The following is a 20,046-nucleotide window of genomic DNA, read 5'->3' on the forward strand; positions in this document are numbered from 1 at the left end:
AGGTGGTCCTTCGTTTTGATGCGGATCTTCTGCTTCCAGACGCCCAAGGGCCTGATGAACAGCGTCCTCAAAGAGACATTCATAGTGCATCCACTTCCTACTCTTCGAGCTTATGCACCCTATCAGCACTCGGTCGGGCTTGGCAGGGATTTGGCACTTACATATCCTATCGACTGGGGAAAGAAGAGTATTGCGGCGGTCATAGGTCTAACGGCAATAGGACCTATATTTAATCTCTTCATTATCTGGCCTCATCCGTCGTCTGAATGTTGGCACTGTGATGCTCATTACATCAATGACATCCATATGGTTGGACGTAACAAGTTCTATTGCCTCGTGGTACTTGCACTTGCTATTCATGATATGCTTGTGAGGTTTCTGCAGTTTCTGAGAGTCGTTCGTTAGTAATTACTGAAGAGCTATCAATTGTAAAACATACACGACTCCATTTGCAAGTGTGGCGTAGACGAGAAATCTAACATTGATCTGACTACACGGAGTCAGCTGCGCTGTCCAAACATTCTAGGTATCATTTTACAGATTAAATCGAAAGTTGAAAATATTACGTACAGGACCAGGGAACTCGCCCCGTTGTTAATGATTCAACAGAGCTTTACCTACATTGCTCAAACAGATTGACTGGGGTATGTTATTGGTTGGAGTTGCGTAAGAGGTACGAAATCCCATTCTAGACTACTGTTACATACATCCAACATCCTCTTCCTAGATGAATAATAATGTACATAGCACGTATAAAGCACAAAATAACCAGGTAGGTGTACTGGAAACTGTCTGTGACGAGCTATGTGTATTGCAGAGACATGGCACTGAGCCGCTCAGGCCATCGAATCTACGTTAGGATGCTCATTTTGTCTCAGATAGCGCTTTCATTGTTACTAACTCCTACTCAAGTTGAAAGGGATTTATTTACTCTAGAAAAAGTTAACGCATTTGCAAAAGCCTTTGCCAGGTATCTTGCCTTCTGAGACCTTGTCACGAAAACACTGAAGATGCATTAAATGTAGTCTACAATCTTTCCATACAACTTCCTCTACATCCACAGGGTTTTTTCTTTCTCCTACAAAATCCGCCTTCGCATACAACACAAGAAGTTTTTGTCATGCCAAACTCGTGGAGCAACGAGTCTGTTACGATATTTGGGAGAGCACCTACAGGATCAAAATGTCCACGATTCGTTTCCATGTCTGACATGATATCAATGATAGTTCTTCTGAATTCCGTATCTAACATATTCAAAGCCCACAATCGAACGTGTTGTGGAGAGTCATGAATGACTTTCGCCAAAGTCATGCCACCTGTTTCAAAGGCTTCCTTGAATTCGTTGTATAGTTTCTCGTCGATTTTAGACGTTAAACGGAATTGATAGTTTCTAACTCGTTCCGCGTACCCCGATGTCTCCTCATCCAATTCTTGGATTGGTTGTGCTTCGTCTCGCATCATATGATCATCACTAATAGCCTGCATGGCATTATAGCCATGATACATGCGCTTGGCTGGTCGGTCTGAAGCAGGTTCAGCCTGTCCACTCATCTCTTCGATGTTTCTCTTCTTGTTAGATGGATTATACGCTACGTCTTCGTCTTGCATCATATGATCATCGCTAGTAGCTGGCGTGACACCATGGCCATGATCCACGCGCTTGGCTGGTCGGTCTGAATCCAGGGTGACGATCAATTCAATCTGAGGCGTTGATTGAGTTGAAGCAGGGGTGGCACGGTGCGTTTCATGGGACGTGCATGCTCGCACGGTTCACTGGCCGATCTTTCGTCCACCAGATGTGTGATTGAATTGAATTGAATTGAATTGATCGCCAGCCAGTGACAGGACCTACGAGACCAACAGACCGAATTCCTTGCTGATGGCGAGAAGAAGGATATACGGCAACAGCTCCGTTTGGCGCGAAGCCTAGCTATCCGTGAGCTTGATGCAATTAAGAAAGAGTGGCGAGAGAATAGAGAAGTCACTATTGAAGGGCTTCCAAAGAGGCTACATGTTACGACCCAACTAATCTCCACCCACGTGAGATAACATACCCCACGTTTTCCACCACTTAGAATAGACCTACCCTATACAAGTCGAACGGACCCCATTCGACTTGCATGACGAACAGAGTCGACCCGACCTCGTTCGCCTTGCATGCCTGTCGAACAGAGTCGAACCGACCTCGTTCGACCTGCATAACCTCATGTATATATATATTCGCTTAGCACTAGATAGTACGATGGCCTACCAGCTATCAACAAAACTTCTTTACCTGAATACGCCTGACCCGCTCTATTCACTATTAAGAGACGTGACACTTCGCAACGCTCAGTGACAACGCCCTACGACTCTGCCAACATAAACCAGTACGGACTAGTTTATCCCTTGGGAACCTTCACCCGTCACACTACAGTTTAAGCAGTGGCTTGAGTACACAGGAAAGGATGTGGAATATTACTCTATCGATGAAAACCGTGCTGATATGTCAAGGAAGCTTAGTCAAAAGGAGGAATTCTTCACAATTGATACACAGCGAGCACCGGAAGTTAATGAGTCTATTCGCAACGCTCGATTTGCTGCAAAGCCGCTCAGCGCAGTAGATTTATCAAGGCTCAATCACAGTGATGATACTGTTGACTTCAACCTCACAAAACCTCACGCTTATACCGATAGCGAGCATGAAGATAACCTTAACGAATTCTCTGATCTAGATGAAGTGGCGATGCCCTCATCGCCGCCGTGCCTGCCTGACTACAAGTCACTTCCTGAATCACTTTCTGAGTCACCCCTGCCCTACTCAACGCCGTGCCCGACTCAACACTAAGGCCGATCTGAAGATCCCCTTTACAATCTCATCACAGAAAGAAGGAATACAGGCGCTGCCAACCAAGGAAACACATCTACAGCATAATTTACGTGGGAGGCTGTTCTACAAGGCACCCGAGCCTGGCCGCCGCTGTAGCTGCCTCTGCAGCCCGAAGATAGTCAGTAGTCAATTGATATCACGAGAGACCTCAATTTATCTCTTCTGTGCAATTTCTGACCTTTCCGACAAGATTTAAGCACCGTAATATGAGAATTGTTGAAAATCACACCAAACTCACACCCCCGCAGATGTCGCGCGATTGTGTCAGATGTTCATGTGAATTATTGTTGTTTCTGCTGCTACTTGAGGTGTAAAGCAAGCTCTATATGTCTTTTCTGTGCTATGTGGAATCAACTAGAAGCTGCTTGCTAAGCCTGTGGCAATAGGTGGCAACTGTCATCTTTGATGACAATAGCCTTTTTAAGCTACTTCCATGAGCTTCCTTTTGACACTATTCAACAGATTGTGTTGGTGTCACGCGATTTTGTGGCCAACTAAGCTTGCTTAGTTGGCCCTCCCCCCGGCTCGAGCCAACGGGTAACTGGAATTCAATTTCCCTCAATTTAACGTTTTGCTAGTAATCAATGACGTTATTTCATTATTAATATGACGTTCGTCATATGTTTTGTATAGCCTTGAGTCAATCTCACCATGTCATATATTACGAAAACAGGCTGGTCCTCTACATCAGGCTTTCTATCCACATTCCATATTCCATACTCCATACCGTGCCTTATGGAATATGGAATGCAACCCATATGGAAACTAAGAAATGCCGTCATTTACATTTCAACTAAACCGAATCTGGGTTGGAGCTCTATCAGCCAGCCGAATCATCTAACCCCTCTATGTTGTTGTCCTTAATACCTTCCGCTTCAAGTAACACTACCGGATAACCTTGTCTTATCCCGCTTTTGATCCAACTCTTCATGTATTCGCCTCTCAATTGTACAACTACCCAATTGGCACCGGTCCCATGATATTGTGCGTCTTGCCCCGGAGAAGACGCGCTCCAGCTTGGGGGATTGCTGGTACTTCTATCATGGGCCAAGATAGGTGGGATGCTAGGTATCTATGATTTGGCTCATTTTAATTGGTTACACCACTCTGTCGTGACCTGGCCGGTCTTTTAATTTTAGAAGAAACCGCATCTCAATCCGACGTGATTTGCATGCGTGAGGCGTGTTTTGTTATTGCGAGGGCGACGTGTTGTGTGATATCCCTCAGTCGCGTATGTAATTTTGGAGTAAATGTAAGTACCCCAAGTTTGCAAATCAAAGCGCACTTTGCTTCTCAGCGACCCCCCCCTACCTGAGGTACGAAGGTCAGGGGGTTGTGATTGAACCCCTTAGTATATAAGGACGCCTTTTCTCTGCTTCAAATCAGTTCTCATCATTCTTATCATCAATAACTCTCTCACACTCACACTCTACACTCAAAACCACTTCTCTCTCTATCACTCTCACCCAAAAACCTCTATCACTCTCACCCAAAAACATCATTCAAAATGAAGGCCACTTTCTTCTCCCTCTTCGCCCTCGCCGCGTCGGCCATCGCTTCTCCTATTGCCCAGCCCGCTGGTGTCAACCCTACTCCCGAAATCCAGGGGGTTCGCGGCGCTGTTAAGGCCCTCGAGAACATCCTCGCGATCGTTGGCGTTGACCTAGGAATTATTCACAAACGATCCTGACAGAATCGTTCATACAAATGTGATTTAGCAGGTTGTTACGATCCCAGTTCTTACGTCACGTGTACCCCACAAAAACTCATGCAAGGCGTCAGCCGCAAGAAACCCACCTACCCTACGACAACCAATGAGCAACCCCATGTTGGAACGACGGATGTAGGAACGCAGCGTTCCAGGAACGACTCATCCCAAGGACTTGTCGTCCCTCGCACAATCACCACAGTATACACGTTCATTTAGCAGTAGATAGAACTTAGCTCACCAGCTATCAATAACACTTCTTTTAACCCTAACCTCAATAAGCCTAACACGCACTATTGTCACGGGCGGGTCTCGGTAGTACAGGTGAACGGGGAACGCTTCTGGCGGGATCGGTTCTATTGCTACGGATAGGCACTGCAGGCAGGTCAGGCTCTATTGACAAGACGTAGCTCAAGGAGCTACGTTCAGGATCTATGGTTGGTTGGTTGGTTGTATTCCTACTCGGTTTTAGCCGCTTTTTAACAGCAGCCATGCCCGGCTAGTGGGGTTTGGCCGACAGCCGAGACGCGCCCCAAATATTCATCCGTGCCGCCCCACTTCGCCAAACATCAAACGATATTTGGCCAGCTGTCTCCAAACTTCCCACTTTCTCCTCCTCCCTAACCTCTACCATACACAACCCCCCTTTCGACAGCCCCACCCTTTCGTCAAGCAAAAAAAAAAGAGCACCACCAAAAATGGACAACTTCACTTGTAAACAACTCGGCCAAAATGAAGGACATGTGCAAAATGTCTCATCTCACAATAGCGAATAACTATCTCTATTGGAATTTAGGTTTTTTAATAAGCCGTCCTGACCGCGTGGTCCGTTGGTGGGGTACGGCTTCCTCTCTCACTTCAATGACCGAGCTAGCCTCTGATTCTGACTCTCGCTCGTCTGAACAGACAGATTCCACCACGATAGACTCCTTTTGAGTCTCCCCTTCAGGTATGGCTTCTCCAACAGCTAAAGTATCCCCGAGAGTCATAAAACGCCTGTTAGGATTCGGTACCGCCTTCCTCTTCTTCCCTCTCTTCAGCCGAGCCAATTCTTCCTCTAGGCTGGCAATCCTCTGCGTATGCGCCGCTACTGTCTGTTGTTGAGCCTCAAAGCCCTTGGCTATTACGTTGTACCGTCTCCGCGTCTTTGGTGTTTTGTTCAACCCAAGATCACGAATTTGACGGCTCGTCTGTGGAGTATTATCCGAGCCAAGATACGGCCTGGGTTCAGGAGTCACTCTTGGGCTGCCGTTTGGCCCATCTTGTTGGATTTCAGGGTGCCGTAACGCTTTCGCATGTGAAATTGGCCAGTTTCCAGTGACCCTCCAGCCAGACAGTATGTTCTTCTTAGTCATTCCAACTCGGCGAGCCTTGGCGTAGGCCCTGATGAAATTGACCTTGTCCATCGGAGCGGAATCAGTCAACGAGGCGAACCTTTCCAACTCTCGTCGATATGCAGCCTTCAGCGCGTTAAATACTCGTCCAGTGGCTGGAGTCCATGAGAGCAGTGTGCTGGTAGATAGCAGCAATAAACGTTGTTCAGAAAGCATGTGGCCATCCATTCATCCTTCTATCACTCAGCACTGATCTTGAGGTGGGGAAAATAAAGAACATACAGTTGCATGGCTTCCATGACCATCTAAAATGATCAGTCTCGCGTCTGACTCGTCAGCAGGTGTTGTCTGGGGCAGATAGACTCTTTCAAGCCATTCAATGCCTATGTGGTCATCAGTCCACCCGTTGGGCGATGTTATGTAATACCAGTCTGCTATCTGCTTGAACTCCTCAAGAAACCATTGTTTTTGCAGTTCTTTTCCCTTGAAGATTATGCCAGGAACTAAAGCGCGACCGTCAGCAGTGACAGCTTCGATAAATGAAGTCCAATTTCGAGTTTGTGGTCCTTTGAGAAAGGCCTTGCGCTTCGGGTCCGCGCTTCCAACGACCAGGCTATCTAGACCTGAACCTAGAGGGTTAGTTGGCCAAAATTCAAGAATTGACAAGGAATAGAGGTGAATGCTTGCCGAAACCAGTCATAATACCGCCTTCATCAACGTTGACGGTGTTTTCAGGCTTGATCCAGCCATACTGGCCATCCCGGATATCAAAGTACCAATGAACCGCTTTAGGAGTAAAAGAGTTGAACCTTTTAGCTTCTTGACGTCTACCCATCTTGGTCTTTAGATCTGCGCGGCGATTAATAAACTTGATCACCCAGTTGCGTCCTAAGTTGGGATGTTCGCCCTGCTGTCTCAACAAGCCCATGACACAAGCGCGGATCTGACTGTGGGACAGAGCATAGCCCAAGGACTCCTGGCGGAGGATCCAGAAAGCCAGCCTATCTTCTTGGCTCTTGGATAAACGTCGACGAGGCTGGATCTGGTCTTCAGCGGCCCCACGGCCGTTAAGTCTATCGATGAGGGTCGTTCGGGGCACTCCTCTTCTCTAGGCCGCTTGAGGGGGTGAAAGACCATGATCGGTAATATCCAATATGGCCTCAGCCATATCGTCCTCTGTATATTCCCATTGAAGTCGTGATTTAGGCATTTTTCTGCTGTTGTCGAGGGTAAAGATCAAAAATCACGAGAAAGAGCGGTGAGGAGGTTAGTGACCATAGGTATTGAAAATATTTCAATAGCATGACTTGCATATATCGCGTGCCCAGCACATCCTCAACAGGTCAAAATAATTATCGCCACTCATTTCTATAATCAATAAAAGAAGCTTCTTTTAGGTAGCTATTTATTCTGGCCAACTTTCGTGTAAGTGAAGTTGTCCATTTTTGGTGGTGCTCTTTTTTTTTTGCTTGACGAAAGGGTGGGGCTGTCGAAAGGGGGGTTGTATATGGTATCTACATCGGCCGACCAGCTGCCGTAGATCGTGGTTTGAGATACTAATGTACATATGTGTTTTGTCTCCAGCGAGGCGGGCTATCCGCCTCGTGTGCGGGTCCTTTCTTTCTACCTACAGTCTCCCCCCAGTGCTCAGCTTCGTCTGGTCAGGAACTGATCCTGAATTGCCCAAGGATCTGGGTTTGCTCCGTAAATTTGACGACCTTTGCTGCTACTTTGCGCTCGCTCAGCAGTGTCCGAAGATTTTGACGTCCTGGAAATTGTCCTAGTTCCAGATTTCGAAGTGCAGAGTACTTCCTGCACTGGAGCAAAATGTGAGCCACTGTCTGTCGCCCTTCTCTGCAGTCGCATCCCGGGTCCGTGAACCCTGGTACTCTTTGTCTGAAGAGGAAGTCATTCATCCCGATCCTCTCGGTGCGAAGTTGGGTGTATATGGCGCTCTGCCTCTTGGCGAAGTGCTTGTGTGGCTGTAGTACTCTCGGTGTTGGTTCTGGTGTGTGCCGGAAGGTTGCCCTACCCCTAGTTTCCTGATGCCATTGGGCTTGCCATCTCCTGTTGACAACTCTGCGCGACCACATCTTCAGCGTGGCTTTCAATGAGCGTAATGTTGGAGGCTGCTGTGACCTTGGACCTGGTGGTCCTCTCTGTCTCCATCCCGTGGCTTCCTTGGCTGCTCGATCGGCAGCTTCGTTACCGTATATCCCATTGTGAGCTGGAACCCATCGAACCTCGACTGTTAAGCCTTGCGCACGCAGTGTCTGTATCCTCTGTGTGATGTCTTGGAGAAGGTAAGATCCTGATTTACCCTTTGGCCTCGCCACCGACCTGATGGCTGCTTGGTTGTTTGTGTAGATCATGACTTTCGTTCTGACGTTGCCTTGGTCTCGATCTTGTTGAGCGATCTGGAGAGCTAAGGAGATCCCCTGAAGCTCGCCGGCGTATACTGTCGATACAGTGTCTTCACCCATATAGGCGCTCTTGGCTTGACTGATGGTGGTACATATTGCTGCTGACCCCACGTGATTGTTGATACGACTTCCATCCGTGTATATATGTACCTATGGCGTCAGGTTCCTTTTCGATGCTGTGCTGGTGTCTTGACCGTGCTTTCTCGGCATTTTCCTCGATGAACGTCTTCGGGCCTATCCACCATGGGGCGACGACGTACGGGGTAATTACCTCCAGTTCCTTGAGACTGAATCCTTGTTCTTCTTGTATGGCCTTCTGTATCGCTCTGCGTGGGCTCATTCTGATGTTCCGCTCTCGTATGCGGTTTGCGCGGCGTTGTTGTTCCTGTTCCCCAAAGGTTTCTGTCCCGAGGGTGATTCTTCCTAGACACTCGACGTTGTGCCTCCAGATCTGGTGCTCAACGGGAAGGAGATAGGTCTCAATATCCAGGGCTGGAATTGATGTGGCTTTGAAGGCACCAGAAATTACCCTGGCCGCTCGCGCCTGTAGACGTTGTAATTTCTCCAATGTCTTGTGGGTGTACGGCGTGTTCCGTATTTTCCAGTTGGCGTTCGACCATGCGGAGCACGCATACATGATCTGTGGCAGCACAACACCCCGATAGATGTTTCTCATGTCTTGGAACGTAAGGCCCCAGGTTGAGCTTCCCAGGCTATGGAGAGCTGAGATCGTCCTTGTCGCCTTCCGCTGTACCTCACCTAAATGGGGTTTCCATCGCAGTGCCGAGTCTAGGATGAGCCCCAGATACTTGCAAGTCTGCTTTGCGGGGATCTCACCCCATGTTGTGTGTAGCGGATGCTGTGTGTCTATTCTCGTCCGTGCTCTAGTGAAGTGTATCAATAATCAGCTGGAATTTACTAGGCGAAAAGACGGACGCGTGGGTTTTCGTCCATTGCTCCGCTCTTTGGAGTGCCCGTTGGAGCTTGTTGCATGTTTCTATCGTTGAGCCTCCCCATGTTAAGATAGCTACGTCGTCAATGAATCCAGTCGCAGTGGTTTCCTCTTCCAAGTCACATTTCTCGACAAGGTCTGCGTTGTAGAAGATGTAGAGAATGGGTGAGAGGGGCGAGCCTTGTACTGTGCCTGTTGAGACTTTGTGTCGTTCTGTCTTGAATCCATCGATCGAGATTCTAGTGTATCGGTCTTGAGGAAGGCTGGCGATCCACCTGACCGTCTTCTCGTCAATCCTTCTCTTCCGTAGGTTGTGTAGGAGCCGCTTGTGTGATACATTATCAAAAGCGCCAGAGACATCAAGCAGGAGCAGGCTCGCCACTTGCCCTCGCCCCCTATTCCAAGCTTCGTAGATCCTGTCGATGATGTGGTGTATTGCATGCAGCGCTCATCATAAATCAACTCAATCAATCAATCACCCTAATCAAATCAATTCCAGTGATTTGTAAGTTGACATGATTTGATAAAGTTGATATATGCCATGCTGCATCTGAACTGCCCAAAAAGATTAAACCTGGACGTGCCCTCCGCCCAGTCCTACCCTGTACAAGATGGCCACAGATAGGCGATACTTCTTAGCCCTATATGAAGCCGTAGCCTCGTTGGTACCTGCTATCGCCGCCTTGCCCCACGCCACTTTTTCCCTCTGCGTTCTCGCGACTGTCTCAACCAAGGACCGTGGCCAAGCAGCTCGAGGAGGCTTCGGTCGGGGAGCTGCCCCCTAACCCGACTATTGAGGATCTACCGAAGGTCGTCTGGAAGAACCGCCGCTTCGTTCAAGAAGATTCGCTAGCTCGGAAAGGTGCAAAAGGCAGAAAAAGTTGGATCAGATCGCACGGCATGTTCTTCATTGAATTGAATCACCAGGATCAGCCCATCGGTCATGTGTGGTGCTGCAGCCGATGCGACACGAAGGGTCGGCCAGAATTCTTCTCAGTACAAGCGACATCTTCTGCAGCAGATCATCTTCGCAAGTATGGATCCGTCCTCTATACCAACATATCCCATATACTGACTTGCACAGAGCCCATCGGATCACCCCAGCGAGTCAATCAAGCCCAGCGACGATAGCGCGATCGATCTCCAGTCCCATGCAACCCCCAAACGACCACGGCTTGACCAGAGCATAATACCAAAGGCAAAGGTCAAAGCTGTACAAGAACGTAGTGTTGGGCTCGTCATTGACAGTGATGTGCCCTTCACAATATTCGAGCACAAGTTTCTAAAGGAGCTCTTCTATCAGTTCGACCATGAACTACCGGTAGCACTCCAAATTCCTTGGAGTAGCAGTTCTATTACCAGAGAGCTAACTGGACCGATCATAGAGCTGATGGGAGAACATGGCCTTCACAGCCTGCTGCCCCGAGGCACGAAGACGTGGGAAGGCCCAGGAGGTAGAACGAGCACGATTGACCTGGTGCTGGCATCGACGGAGTTGGCGGGCGAGATGACGAGCTGCGGGATACATCCAACAGAGCATGGATCGGACCATCGGGCGATCCGAACGGAGTTTGACACGACACCGCCGGAACGAACGCCCAGCGAAAGAATGTTATTCAAGAATGCACCTTGGTTGGAGATCAAGGAGAGGGTTAGGACGAAGCTGGAAGCGTTGCCGTGTGGCGGCACAGTGCAGGCTCAGACGGATAGGCTGATGTCGGTGGTGCTGGACGCGATCAACGACCTGGTCCCACGAGCCAAACCGTCGCCTTACGCCAAGAGGTGGTGGACGACGGACCTAACCCGACTGCGGCGGATGTACACCCACTGGCGCAACCAAGCAAGGGCATGCCGGCGACGAGGACGAGAGGCAGCAGACCTGGAGCAAAAGGCCTGAGAAGCGGCAAAGGAATACCACGACGCGATCAGGGAGGCAGAAAAAAGGCGCACTGGGACAGCTTCCTCGAAGACGGAGCCAACATCTGGCAATCGGCCAAGTACCTCTCGCCTGGAGGCGAAGCGATGGGTGATAAGATACCTCCTCTAAAGAGAAGAGATGGAACGACGACGACCGACAAGGTGGAACAGGCAGAGGAGCTTCTCAGCGTCTTCTTCCCCCCTCTGCCGGCTGTGATCGAAGATGAAGAGCGCCGGCCGGCGCAGCGAGAAATAGCGATGCCAGAATTGACACCGGAGGAGGTGGAAGAGAAGGTGATGGCGGCCAAGGCATGGAAAGCTCCGGGCGAAGACGGATTACCAGCGATAGTGCGGAAGCAGCTCTGGCCCGTAGTGGGAGGCCGGGTGCTGCATCTGTTTCGGACATCCCTGAGAGACGGAGAGCTGCCGGCCCAGTGGAGGAGCGCGAAAATCATCCCGCTCAAGAAGCCGGGCAAGGACAACTACAAGGTGGCCAAGGCCTGGAGACCGATCTCACTTCTATCGACTCTGGGCAAGATTCTAGAGGCGGTCATCGCGGACAGGATCTCGTATGCGGTAGAGACGTTCGGGCTCTTGCCCACGAATCATTTCGGCGGAAGGAAGCAACGATCGGCCGAGCAGGCACTCCTGCTCCTCCAAGAGCACATCTACAAAGCGTGGCGCAACCGGAAGGTGCTCAGCCTGATAAGCTTCGACGTCAAGGGAGCCTACAACGGGGTGTTCAAAGATCGACTACTGCAGAGACTGGAAGCCAGAGGCATCCCCAAGGGATTGGTAAAGTGGATAGACGCTTTCTGCTCCAATCGGTCCGCGACGATCGTGGTAAACGGCTACACCTCTGAGCGACGGGAGCTGCCACAGGCTGGACTTCCGCAAGGGTCGCCGCTGTCACCGGTGCTGTTCCTTTTCTTCAACGCAGACCTCGTGCAGCGCAAGATCGATGCAAAAGGTGGATCGATCGCCTTTATCGATGACTACTCAGCCTGGGTGACGGGTCCGACAGCAGAAGCCAACCGAGTGGGCATCCAGGCTGTCATCGACAGAGCACTGGAGTGGGAGAGACGGAGCGGGGCGACGTTTGAGGAAGACAAGACGGTCATCATACACTTCACACGCCATCCCGAACGCACCGACGAAAATCCGTATATGATCAAGGGCCAAAGGATCATTCCCAAGAAAAGCGGCAAGATACTGGGACTGGTGATGGACTCGGAGTTGCGGTATGAGGAACACATGGCGAAAGCAGCTGCACGGGGACTTCGGGCGGCCAGGTGGCTGAACGAGGCACAGAAAATGGGTGCGCAAGCCATCACAGGAGCCTTCAAGACGGTTTCGATGGCAGTGGCGGAAGTTGAAGCTGGTATTCTACCCATCGATGAACGCCACGCGCAGGCCGGCACACGACTCTACGTCAACATGCAAACACTGCCGAAGACGCACCCGCTTACGACACTCAGGGTGAGAGAGACACGGAGATATCTGTCGCCGTTGACGAAGTTAGCACTCGCCCACGATGGCGCAATAGAGCGGATGGAAACGATCGAGCCGTTTGCACTACCACCTTGGCATAGACACATGGTGGTGGAGTACCGGTACAGTTCAGACAAGGAGGCAGCGGCAGATACAGGCACAGGCGACGACGTGACCGGGACCAGCAGCATGAGACAAGTACTCATCGCAACGAGTGCCTCTGCGAGAAACGGACTAGTCGGCATGGGCGGCGTTGTGCGCAACACCGCGGACGGAGGAGTGAATGGTGATGTTATAGCAAAGTACTCCGTCACTCTTGGCCCGAGAGACGAGCAAAACGCATACATGGCCGAGCTGGAAGCGATAGCAATGGTCCTGAGGTGCATGCCCGATGGGCTCCGACACCGAGAGGTGATCATTGCAACAAGAAACCGATCGGCGCTACAAGCGATTATGAAACCTCGGCAACAGTCAGGACAAGGCACCATCCGGGAGATCTACAAACATGCCGAACGAGTTGGAAAGGGTGGAAACACCATCACGATGCGTTGGGTATCGCCCACGAATGACTCTTTCACACTGGGAGCAAAAGCAAAGACCGAAGCGCGAAAAGCCACAGATAGCACAGGATAGGCGCAGCAGAGACAGATACGTGTGATTGCGGCCAGGAAGAAGAAACGGTGGACCATTTCCTCTTCCGATGTCCACGGTGGGATGAGCAACGAGAACACATGCGAAATGTCGACGGGGAAATGATGGGTAATCTATCATTTTTCCTGGGAGGCAAGACGGCGGAAGACGGGCATAAGTGGAGGCCGAACCTGGCAGCAGTGCGAGCAGCGATCAAGTTTGCGAAAAGCACGGGGCGTTTGGATGCTACACGGACATGATAACATACAAGATATACTAACAAACCAAACGATATAATGCAGCAAGAACTAATATAGTACAGCCTCTGGTAGACAGACCAGGCTTCAGCCGCTGAAGATGGGACGCTGAACACTTGGAGAATTTGGCCTTCAAGCAGGCCTGTCGCAGGGACAAGCGAGGCTGGGAAATGTGGCGAGGAGTAGGGATTGTGATGTTTGAGGGTTATAGGGCTAGAAGTCAGAAAAGAATGTAACTAACGAGACTTAATGTTGTGGGCCCTATGAGGCGTATCCTCCCGGGCGGAATAAATTCATTCATAAGATGGAGAAGCGGACTGACAGTTATGCCGGCCTGGGGCGGCAAATCTTGCCCTATGTCTCCCCCAGAATCCACTTCTATCTTTTGCCTCGCGTCTGATGAACAAGTTGCTTGGTGAGAGAGACTTTTCGGGACAGGAGATCTGCCATATCTTGCTCAACTGCGAGCTGCAGGAGGGTACCCGTGTTATAAGAGCCGTCGATTGCCGTCCCTGCGAGCAACAGGGACGGTCGCTTCGCCTCCAAGGTGACCATAACGACGGCGAGGTCATTGGAATATATGAGAAGTGTCTTTCTAGCCTTCGCCCAGTGTGGGAAATAGGCGGTCCATAATGGGCTCCTGGACTGGACCGCCCATTTAAGGCCTATATTATCAGGTGAGTAAATAGTGCAATCTGATTGACTGAGCTTGGTGGGAAATATGATAATTAGACCAGTCTACGTCCAGTACATAAGTTAAATACCTTCGATATCGGTACTTTAATGCAGCCGTTGCAGCGTAAAATGTTGGCCTGACTACGCAGGCAGCTACTAAAGCCTAGCTAGGCACCATCAATTATTCTACACCCCAACGACTTCTACCTATCGCTATGACTCAATATTCTATGTTGCCTAGAAGGCTTTGATGGTATTTAAAGTGACTAATAAATGCCCTTCTGTTGCCATTTATGTCATTGCTGTGGAGTAACTTAATCTCAACCCAAACTTGGTCATGGCATCATTAATTAGCGACGACCAATTATCTGCTATTTCCACAGATGCGAATAACACTACGGAACTTTCTAGCCTCTTTCGTATGTCAGGAGCAAATCCCCAAAGCCCTGACGGTACGCATGAGGACACTACCGATGATGTCGACGACGCCTACAAAGGTATTAACTGGAGTAAGCTCGAAGGCTATACCATGGCACCGCATTCCAAGCGACAGCACATCTCCTGGACATGGGAACATGGATATCGCATTCAAAACATGAATAGCCAAGTTATCTTCTGGCTTTGCAAGATTTGCATACAGAGAAAGGCTAACAGGAACACGATGTACAATATTGCTGGCGGCTCGCACTCGCAGATACGTCACCTCCGAGATAAACACAATTTGGATGCGAACGGCCCTATTCAAAAGAAGCGGCGGCTTACTTTCAACGGCAACACCTCAACAGCAGGGCCGATCGAGCAAGCTCTTGTCAATCAGCGAATATCCGACTTCAGTCCTGAGCGATTCAAGACGGCCTTACTACGCTGGATGGCCTACGCAAATATCTCCTTCCGCCAAGTAGAACTTCCGCAATTCCATGAGCTTCTACAGGAGGCATATGCCGAGATTGGCACCGTTGGGTGCTTACCAACAGCTCATACGCTTGTGAGCTGGATTAAACGAGACTTTCACCATTACAAGGCTGTTGTTGTAGAGCAGCTGCAGGAGGTAGAAGGCCACGTCCACTTTACATTCGATCTCTGGACTGCTGGCAATCTTCTTAGCCTCAATGGAGTGTTCGCACACTTCCTCGATCCCATTGGCAAGAAGAAGAAGATCCTCCTGTCTATACCGTCAATCAACGGGAGCCACACGGGCGAGGCTATTGCAGACGGCGTTGGGGAGATCATCAAGGAGTTTGGCCTCGAGAAGCGCGTGGGCTACTTCGTCCTGGATAACGCCGGAAATAACAACACAGGCGTAGACGCACTTGGACGAATGTTTGGCTTCAATCCCAGCAAACGTCGGCTACGCTGTACAGCCCACATTGTTAATCTCGTGGCCACGCAGATCATGTATGGCAAAGATCTAAGGGCCTTCGAGATCGAGGGTGATGCTCCTCGCGCCCTCCAGGACGACCTCAAGCTTTGGCGGCGCAAGGGTGCCCTAGGTAAGCTCCGCAACATCATTATGTGGATTACTGATAGACACGCTGGCGGCGGCCGCGCCAGAGAGTTTAAAGCGCTACAAATCGAGTCCCAAAATTATCTTCTGGACGATGAGCCCCGCCGACCCCCTGCCGAGCTTAAACGGCCGAACGATACTCGGTGGAACTCACATTACTATGCCTTCGAGACGGCCGTCCTCAATCGAGCCCCAATCGACGCCTATTCCGAGAAGGAGGAGCGCGCTCACAATACACGTCTTGACCGGGTTACATAGAAAAATAGACGGCTAGAGGTAGATAAGTATATCAAGTTTCCAGCCAAACCCTTGATTGTGGAAGATAAGATGTCAACTGAGGACTGGGTCACGGTCACAAGGTATATGGAGATATTAAAACCGTTGATGCTGGTCACAAAGAAACTCGAAGGATATCCACGGCAGGGCCGCAACGGCCTTATGTGGGAGGTGTTGCCTTGCTATGAGTTTCTCTTGAACCATCTGGAGCGCCTAATGGAGCAATACAGGCACGATTCGGACGAGGACCTTAAGCTGAACATCCAGCTCGGATGGCAGAAGCTGAACGAGTATTACACGAAGATCGACGACACTGAAGTCTATGTGGCCGCTGTGGCCCTCCACCCTCAACTCCGGCTGACTAAAATTAAGCAACTATGGGCCGACCGAGTAGATGATGGCTGGATCTGTAGGGCAGAACAACAACTCCATGACCTCTGGCGGCAGTACAGGGATCTGCCACTTCCAGAGCAGCCTCATCCGGAAGCGGAGGATGATATCCTGGACGAGATTCTCAATACAACTCAGCTTCCTTCTGAAGAGGATTTATTTGGGCCGATGGCACAGCTTGGTAAGAAGCCAGCCCAACCACCGCCGCCGCCGCTAGACGAGATGGATGAGTTCCAAGGCACGGTTGACACCTCCTTCGCGAACCAGAGGGATCCGGTTTCATTCTGGGTGTATAACAGGCCCCGCTGGCCTCGGCTTGCGCGGATGGCACTTGACATTTACGGCATCCCACCAACGGAGGCAGATAACGAGCGGTTGTATAGTAGGATGGGGGACATGGTGACAAAGAAGAGGAACCGATTATCAGCAGCTACGATTGGAGCTATGCAGTGTCTCCGACAGTGGGATGAGGACGAGATAATTATTTGGAGATCACGATAGATGCGCTTAATGCCAAGGACCAGTTAAGTTTAACTAGTAGCCACGATAGCTCTATGATTAATACTGCCATCGACCAGTGAAGTAAATAGTGCAAAATACCGTATACGATATTTTTTCAGCGCCACACTGCACTGGATTGTTTAGGAATTCGGTGCACTGCACGGCATACGGTATTCCACTATATTTAAGTAATATCGTATCGTAATATCATATCGCACGGCGTGCGAAGAGCCACATGGCCTAAGCATGAAACTAACCAAATCGAGTAAGGCTGAGCTTCAAGATCGTCCCGCGGACCGTAACAAGATGAAGCTATTCAGAGCCAACATATAAGATTATACTATTGCCAGATAACGAGAACGATCGGGAAAACGTTTTCCTAGATCCCGCTCGCGTATTTTAAGGGTTTGCTTAAGCTACATAGTTGACCAATTTAACGTCACTCCTATTGCTTAGGTGTGAGAATGAAGTAGATCTAGAGGTCAAAAGAAAACTCCACAGATCCAAGCATTGTGAGTTTGAATTGCTTGCATACTATCTATTGCTCGTAATATCAGGTATAATGTTAGAAGTCCCCTTCTGTTCACCTTCTCCAATGATAGCTGTATCTAAGACAAGCTCAGCATCGTCAACCCAAGCCAAGTTGTGAGTCTTCGACCAGGACTTTATGCATTCAATTGCCTCAATTATATCAATCCCTAACCTGTTCCTGCGATCTTGGAGGGTTATTTTTGTATCGGAGAAGAGACGTTCTGGCTCAGCAGACATCGCAGGAATTGACAAAAGATCCAGCGCCATTTTGGAAAGGTTTGGATAGAGCGTTTGTTGTGTATCCTCAAGCCACCACCTTCGTACATCCTTGACTTTGATTCTTGGGGCTGATATATAGTTCTGATACTCGTCGAATAGGGTAGGAAGCTCGGAATCCTCATGTTCGTCTTCCCATGCCAGACACGAGTTCTTCGCTAGTGGCTTTTCAACCAAGGACTGGGCTGACGACTCCGCTGACTTGGCGACTGGTGCGTAACGAGACTTCCAGAGATCTTCTACGGCAGTCTTATTGCTCTCAATCCACTCAGGATGTTCTTCCCAGGCGGTGTCAAAGTAGTGCCACTTACGATGAGGGCTGAGGACAATAGCTCCAACATAAGCAGATGACCGCTCTGTAAGAGTGTAATATGCGTCGAGTTTCGCCCATCCAGCATCAATACAAGGCGCCATAAAAGCGTCATCTGCGTACTCGATTTGTGCAGCCTCAAATTTGCTAAGCAGGAAGTCCATTATGGGTAGCGTTCGATCGATTGCATGCGCGTGACCTTCTGCAGCCTTGGTGGCATCGGTGAATGATTTGAGGAAGTTGCAAATTTTTTCCAGCTCAGCCCAGTCTTGTTCGGAAACTAGAGACTATTAGTGTTGTCCTCTCAATTGGGTATATAACATACGCGAATCAAGCTTAAGGTCCTTCTCCTTTGAGCAATAGTAATCAATTTGATCAGCGAGCTCAATGGCTCTCTCAATCATGTAGTACTTTGAGTTCCATCATGTATCGTTGTCACGAAGAAGACCCTTTTTCTCACTGATCTCTTTAAACCTCTGTATCCGTTGTGGACTACATCGGATAAAGACAACGATGTTGTGGAGCTTGCCAAGAGGACCAGCCTTCCTCCACTTCAATATATCAGCGTCTGAAGGCTTGATATATTCGTTCGTAGTATCCTTTTTAACCTGATTTTTCGTAGGGGCTTCGCCGGGTGCGGTTTTTGGGAACATGAACGCATGCGCTGCTAGATTAATGGTATGACCGTTACAACGAAGGCGGTGATGTTTCGCGTCGTATATGATATTGTGCCTCTCATTCAACACTATTAATCCTTAGTATTGTTCTCTCAATAAATGGATAGAGACGTACATTTCTGTAGAGAGTTCATCAACGTATCATTCGAGTCTGCATTGTCTGAAACAAAGTATCCAATCTGGGTGACAATTCCGTAGTCCTCGACGACATTCATCACAATATGGGCCTGATTCTCTCCTGAATGCCTGCCATGTACCTCTCGTAAAGCAACACAATATGAAACCAGCTCGCCATTACTATCAATGAAGTGTGCAACAATACCAAGGATACCAAGCTTATTTGGAGAGGACCATATATCGATGGTGAAGTGTATTCTTGAGATAGCTGATTGGAGAACTTGTCGTATACGTCGTTTTTGCGTCCCAAACGTTCGCACCACCCACTCGCGAATCGTTTGATGTGATGTAGGTAAAATCGAGAGAACTCCAGGATTGAGGAATTTGAGCAAGCTAAAAGGGCATAAGATTAGTATATGAACCATTAATATTAAGTATGTTAGAGCACTTACGCTCGAAAGCTTTCTCTTGTTGGCATACGAAGTGCAATCCCGCAGTCTGCAATCCACTCTACATACAGTTGCTCAAATTTATCAGCGTCAAGATCTGTCGTTTCGTCATCGTGTCGACGGCGTTTGAGGGGATTCGTGTTCTGAGACATCCGTGAGAAGGCTTCCTCAAGGTGATTCCGTGTTTTAGCAGCCCTTTCTTCATTAGGCGTTAATATATCGAGAGTAGTGTGAGATTTAAGGTGCTTGTAGATGTGTGCCGTGCCTCCATTTTCGAGATATTCGGCAGGCTTCCCTTTACAGTACTTGCAACGCCATATAATCTGACCTTCCGTATTACGGACGATCTGATTCCTTCCAAAGGGCGTATGATCCCATATCTTCGACGTACGCTTCTTCTTCTTAAATTGAGAGGCTAACAACGGTGAAATAGATGTCTCTCCGACATCAGAATCTCCGTTGTCGCTGATAACCGACGAATCAGGGGCTAGGGAAGTCTGGGATGATGTAGCCGTGAAGGAAACGCTAATGCCTGGGCGCTGAGAAGTCATTATTTCGTAGAATAAGACTTGTTGATGAAGTAGGGAAAGATTCAGGAGCTGACACGCTTCGTGTAAGGGGCAAAGGCCTTATTCGTTCAGAAGTGTTCTTGGGAACCAACAAATTGATTATATTAAAGAAAAGAAGAACTGAAAGCTCTCAGAGAGCTGTCGAGCTTGTTACATACTCAAACACTTAGGAGTTTGTAGCGAGGCCATT

The 20,046-nt window shown here is 49.3% G+C and overlaps 3 protein-coding genes across 3 annotated transcripts; 2 read left to right on the forward strand and 1 right to left on the reverse strand.

Annotated features, from left to right (window-relative positions):
- Positions 1–356: 356 nt before the first annotated feature.
- FPOAC1_013181 (uncharacterized protein) lies at positions 357–1,611 on the reverse strand (the record flags this gene model as incomplete). Its single annotated transcript, XM_044857522.1, has 3 exons — positions 357–387; positions 440–490; positions 1,409–1,611. The coding sequence occupies 3 exons, from the start codon at positions 1,609–1,611 to the stop codon at positions 357–359; spliced, it is 285 nt and encodes a 94-aa protein (XP_044701705.1).
- An 874-nt stretch (positions 1,612–2,485) lies between these two features.
- On the forward strand, positions 2,486–2,827 carry FPOAC1_013182 (uncharacterized protein; the record flags this gene model as incomplete). Its single annotated transcript, XM_044857523.1, has 1 exon — positions 2,486–2,827. One exon carries the CDS (start codon positions 2,486–2,488, stop codon positions 2,825–2,827), a length of 342 nt encoding a protein of 113 aa, XP_044701706.1.
- A 1,549-nt stretch (positions 2,828–4,376) lies between these two features.
- FPOAC1_013183 (uncharacterized protein) lies at positions 4,377–4,716 on the forward strand (the record flags this gene model as incomplete). The annotated part of the gene is made up of 2 exons (XM_044857524.1): positions 4,377–4,520; positions 4,591–4,716. The coding sequence occupies 2 exons, from the start codon at positions 4,377–4,379 to the stop codon at positions 4,714–4,716; spliced, it is 270 nt and encodes an 89-aa protein (XP_044701707.1).
- Positions 4,717–20,046: the final 15,330 nt, after the last annotated feature.

Source organism: Fusarium poae (genome assembly GCF_019609905.1).
Source record: "Fusarium poae strain DAOMC 252244 chromosome Unknown contig_1, whole genome shotgun sequence".
NCBI lineage: Eukaryota > Fungi > Ascomycota > Sordariomycetes > Hypocreales > Nectriaceae > Fusarium > Fusarium poae.